This window comes from Blastocystis hominis, assembly GCF_000151665.1.
Source record: "Blastocystis hominis, Singapore isolate B (sub-type 7) whole genome shotgun sequence assembly, scaffold_19".
NCBI lineage: Eukaryota > Bigyra > Opalinata > Blastocystidae > Blastocystis > Blastocystis hominis.
In genome coordinates this window covers 26,250-30,090 of record NW_013171826.1, presented here as the reverse complement: position 1 = coordinate 30,090, position 3,841 = coordinate 26,250, and the positions used below count along the sequence as shown (strand labels likewise).

The 3,841-nt window shown below is 43.4% G+C and overlaps 1 protein-coding gene across 1 annotated transcript; it reads right to left on the bottom strand.

The window, feature by feature from the left end:
- Positions 1-1,023: 1,023 nt before the first annotated feature.
- Positions 1,024-3,626, bottom strand: GSBLH_T00002292001 (uncharacterized protein; the record flags this gene model as incomplete). The annotated part of the gene is made up of 2 exons (XM_013040831.1): positions 1,024-3,137; positions 3,167-3,626. The coding sequence occupies 2 exons, from the start codon at positions 3,624-3,626 to the stop codon at positions 1,024-1,026; spliced, it is 2,574 nt and encodes an 857-aa protein (XP_012896285.1).
- Positions 3,627-3,841: the final 215 nt, after the last annotated feature.

The window sequence follows — 3,841 nt, the reverse complement described above, 5'->3', positions numbered from 1 at the left end:
CTTTTTCATGTCATTGTTTTGAAGCCATTTTTAGAATACTTACCATGCCTTGTATCTCTTGGCCACTGAATATAGAAGAAGCCTAATATACGTGGTTCGCTTTTGAAACTCTTATATTACGACTAGTGTGTTCCATACTAGTATCAGTTAGTCTAATACATATTTTCGTTACATATCGTCAATCATTTGAATGAATCAAACTGAAATTACTGTAAATAATAGTACTTAGAATGATGAAGGTATTAGTATCATAAGTGGTAACAATATAGATACATACAAATCTTTCGAAAGTTGGAAAACCCTCATATCTATATCGTTTCAATACGTCCAAACTCCATCACATTAGTCATTGATTAAGAAAAAAATAATGAAAAAAGAATTAGTTATAATAATTTAAAAATGATATATCAATTTAAAAGAAAGAAATGGTCAAGAGCAAGTCATTTTTCCTTTCGATGATTTATCAATCCTTTATAATAACAAGAATAAAAGGATTAAAACAAATTAAGTTTTGTATCATAGAATTGAAAACGTTATTATTGAAATAATAGCAAGTGTATTTAAATATATGATTGTATTACACATAGAAAACGGAGACAATAGAAATCAAAGAAATATGTTAATAATAAGTAAGATAATAAGGTTAAGAAATACAAGAATCGATGAATTGCATATATAGCCATATGAAGAATTAAACATTACAAGTAGTAGGGGAATGGCGATAGATGCGCGAAAATCCATTTCCTACCAAATAACCGCGGAAATCAATTTTCGACCATTTTCGACCATTTTCGACCATTTTCTGCCATTGTCTACCTGCTCACCTCGTTGTCCATAACAAGAAACGCGCGGAAACCCATGACTGCCATTTTCTGCCATTGTCTACCTGCTCACCTCGTTGTCCATAACAAGAAACGCGCGGAAACCCATGACTGCCAATTTCGGCCAATTCCTGCAATGTTAACCTGACTTCCATTGTAGGCCATGGTATGCATGGATGCCCAAAGTGAAAGATTGCTTCCTTTACTTCAGTCTATAATGCCCGAATGCAAGTGTGTGTATGTTGTCGTCCAAGATCCAACGTTTGTTATCTGTGCAAGTCATGAGTGTCTTGGTTTGCTCCTTCGTGCTGATGTTGAATGCTTGATTGTTGATACGCTTGAAGCTGCCTTCGATCACTGCATCTTCCTTCTTCTCGGCCTCGAGGACACGCTTGTATAGTTCGATGTTCTTCACGCTCATCCTCTCACCGTCAATCACGACGTTGCGAGGTACTCCCTTCGCTGCGTTGTGTATCACATGCTTCTCATCAACCAAGCAATACATCTTCGGTCTAAGTCCCACGAACTCCGTGATGCGATGTCCGTTGTGCTCGTCCTTGAAGATGGGACCAGGCAACTTCTTGTTGAAGTTGAGGAACGAGTCCAATGAAGGGAACTTGCTCTTGTCCACTTCATGCTCGTAATACTTCACGAGTTCTCCATAGAAGTAGCTCGTGTTATCCAATTCCGAGAAGTCGAATGATTTGTACATGTCACACATCTTGTGAACGATGTTAGCGCGATCGTGCAGTTGCACGATGAGCGAATCCGTGTCCTGTCCCAACAGCTCCACGGTGTCGAATGTGTTCTTGAGCACGTTGTAGTAGAAATCGTAGATGATGTGTTTGGACATGTCGAGAATGGCGAATCCGATGAAGAATGGCTTCTCCACCCTGCGCACCGGTGTGTTTAGCTTGATGCCAATCAGATTCTCGGAATACATGGTTGTTCCAGCAATCATGTCGTATCCGTGCTTCTGAATGATGGCTTCACGTTCATTCCATGTGTTAGCGAACTTCACTTTCATCCGTTTCAACCCAGTCTCAACGAATTTTCCATAGGTTGAGTTTGCTAACAGCTTATACAGGTTCTTCTCCACAGTGGTCTTGGACTTGGCTCGTTTCTCACTCAGCATGTTCACGTACTCGAAGATAAATGGTGCCTGCTTGAATCGAATGAGGTGGTGGATGTGCGTGACGCGATATCCCTGTTGAAGACCCAATTGCAGCAGAGAGTAGTGCACGAGATATTTGCGTCGAGGTACAAGATCGCAGATGAGCTTCGGTGTATTCACCTCTTTCACTTTGTCCACAATGTCGTTCTTCTCTGCGTACTTCTTGATTCCATCAGAGTACATGCCCGCCTTCTGTACGGGGAAGAATGGCAAGTCATTGAATTTATCATGGAGTTCCACTGGTGCCTCGATGTCACACTCGACGAAGAATCCATACTTGCCGAACGTCTTAAGTGATTGCACCCATTCATTTGGATCACGGTTGATCCTTTCCATTACTTCTCGTCGCTCGGGTACACCCACTAATTCGTAAGGCATCATTCTGTGCATGGCTCCACCATACAGGTTGTTGGCGTCCAGGTAGTAGATGCCTTGGGACGACGTTGCTTGCTCCTTGTTGTCAATGTCAACCTTGGCATGCCGTTTCACGATTTGTGTGATACCTCCTCGCAAGTTCTTCAACAATCGCATGAAGTCATCGATATCATTTGTCTCCATCAATCGAATGCCCTTGCTATCATAGAACTCACCCATGCGGTTCAAGAACACTTTCACGAGTTGTTTCTCCTCAAGTCCCTCATTTGCGTTGATGCGCATGATGTACTGAGCCCATTTCCTTGCGAGGGTCATGAGGCTACTCTCACTATGATCGCCCTCCATTGTCACCTTCAAGAATAGCGAATAGGCCATTTGTGGTGCTGTGATGTAATGCATGGGATCAACACCGAATGCCTTCAGTGTGGTGTTTCGGAAGTGTTCGAATGCATCAGCCATGAGAGTCACATCGAGTACATTGTACAATTCGTAGTATTCACCCCATGTCTTGATATCGAAGGTCTTCCACAGCTTCACCATGTGATCATATTCGTCTTGTGGCATCATCTCTCCCTTCATATCATCAATGCATTGCTCGCGAGAAGGAATGACGGTATTGTTCAATGACTCGTACGACTTGATGAGACTGTAGAACATGGGTTCTTTCCGTGTCAACAAATCGATGTATTCATCATCCCATTGCTTGCCTCGAGACTCACAGTACTTGCGTAGTTGTTGTTTGGTGTGCACATAGAGGTCCAAGTTGCCTCCAAGTGTCTAGTGCACACAATGGAACGCAGTGGACTGCTGATGAGCTTCAACGAGTCCTTGAATTGAATGCCATTGTACTCGATCTGCATCTCCTTGTCTTCAGTGGTTGGAATGACTTCGAGATTCCCACCAGGTATCGTCGCGATGAGCTTCATGATGAATGTGAAGTCGTAGTGCGATCCATTGTGGAAGTAAACTGGCAGACGATAGTTCTTCTTGTTGAATGAGAGTTGTAGGTTACACTTGGTACAACAGGTGCAGATGTACTGTCCGGCTTCGAAGTGGCGTACTTCTCCCTTTCCTGTGGTGTATTCACCTGCCACATGTGCGTGATGACGTACTTTGTCGTTATCCAGTTTCTTGTGACAGAAGGGACACACGGTTGTTGCACGAAAGTCCCTCTCGATACTCGGAGAGTTCTCGAGTGGTAATTCATCGAAGAGATACTCTTTCACTCTGCTCTGCAATTGTGTGAGATAGTCCATGAAAGGGCGAAGATCCTCTTCGCTCTCATGTGGTGCATGGAAGACTCGCAGTTGGCTGTCAATGGCTGGAATGCGAGACACGGCTAGACAGGATAACATGATGGGCTTGTGTTTGTTCTTGTCGTCAATGGCTGACTCGAAGTCAGCGTACACGACAACCGGTGCTGGCATTTCATATCGCTGGTTGGTGAATCGTAACCGAGTCTCCTCGTTCG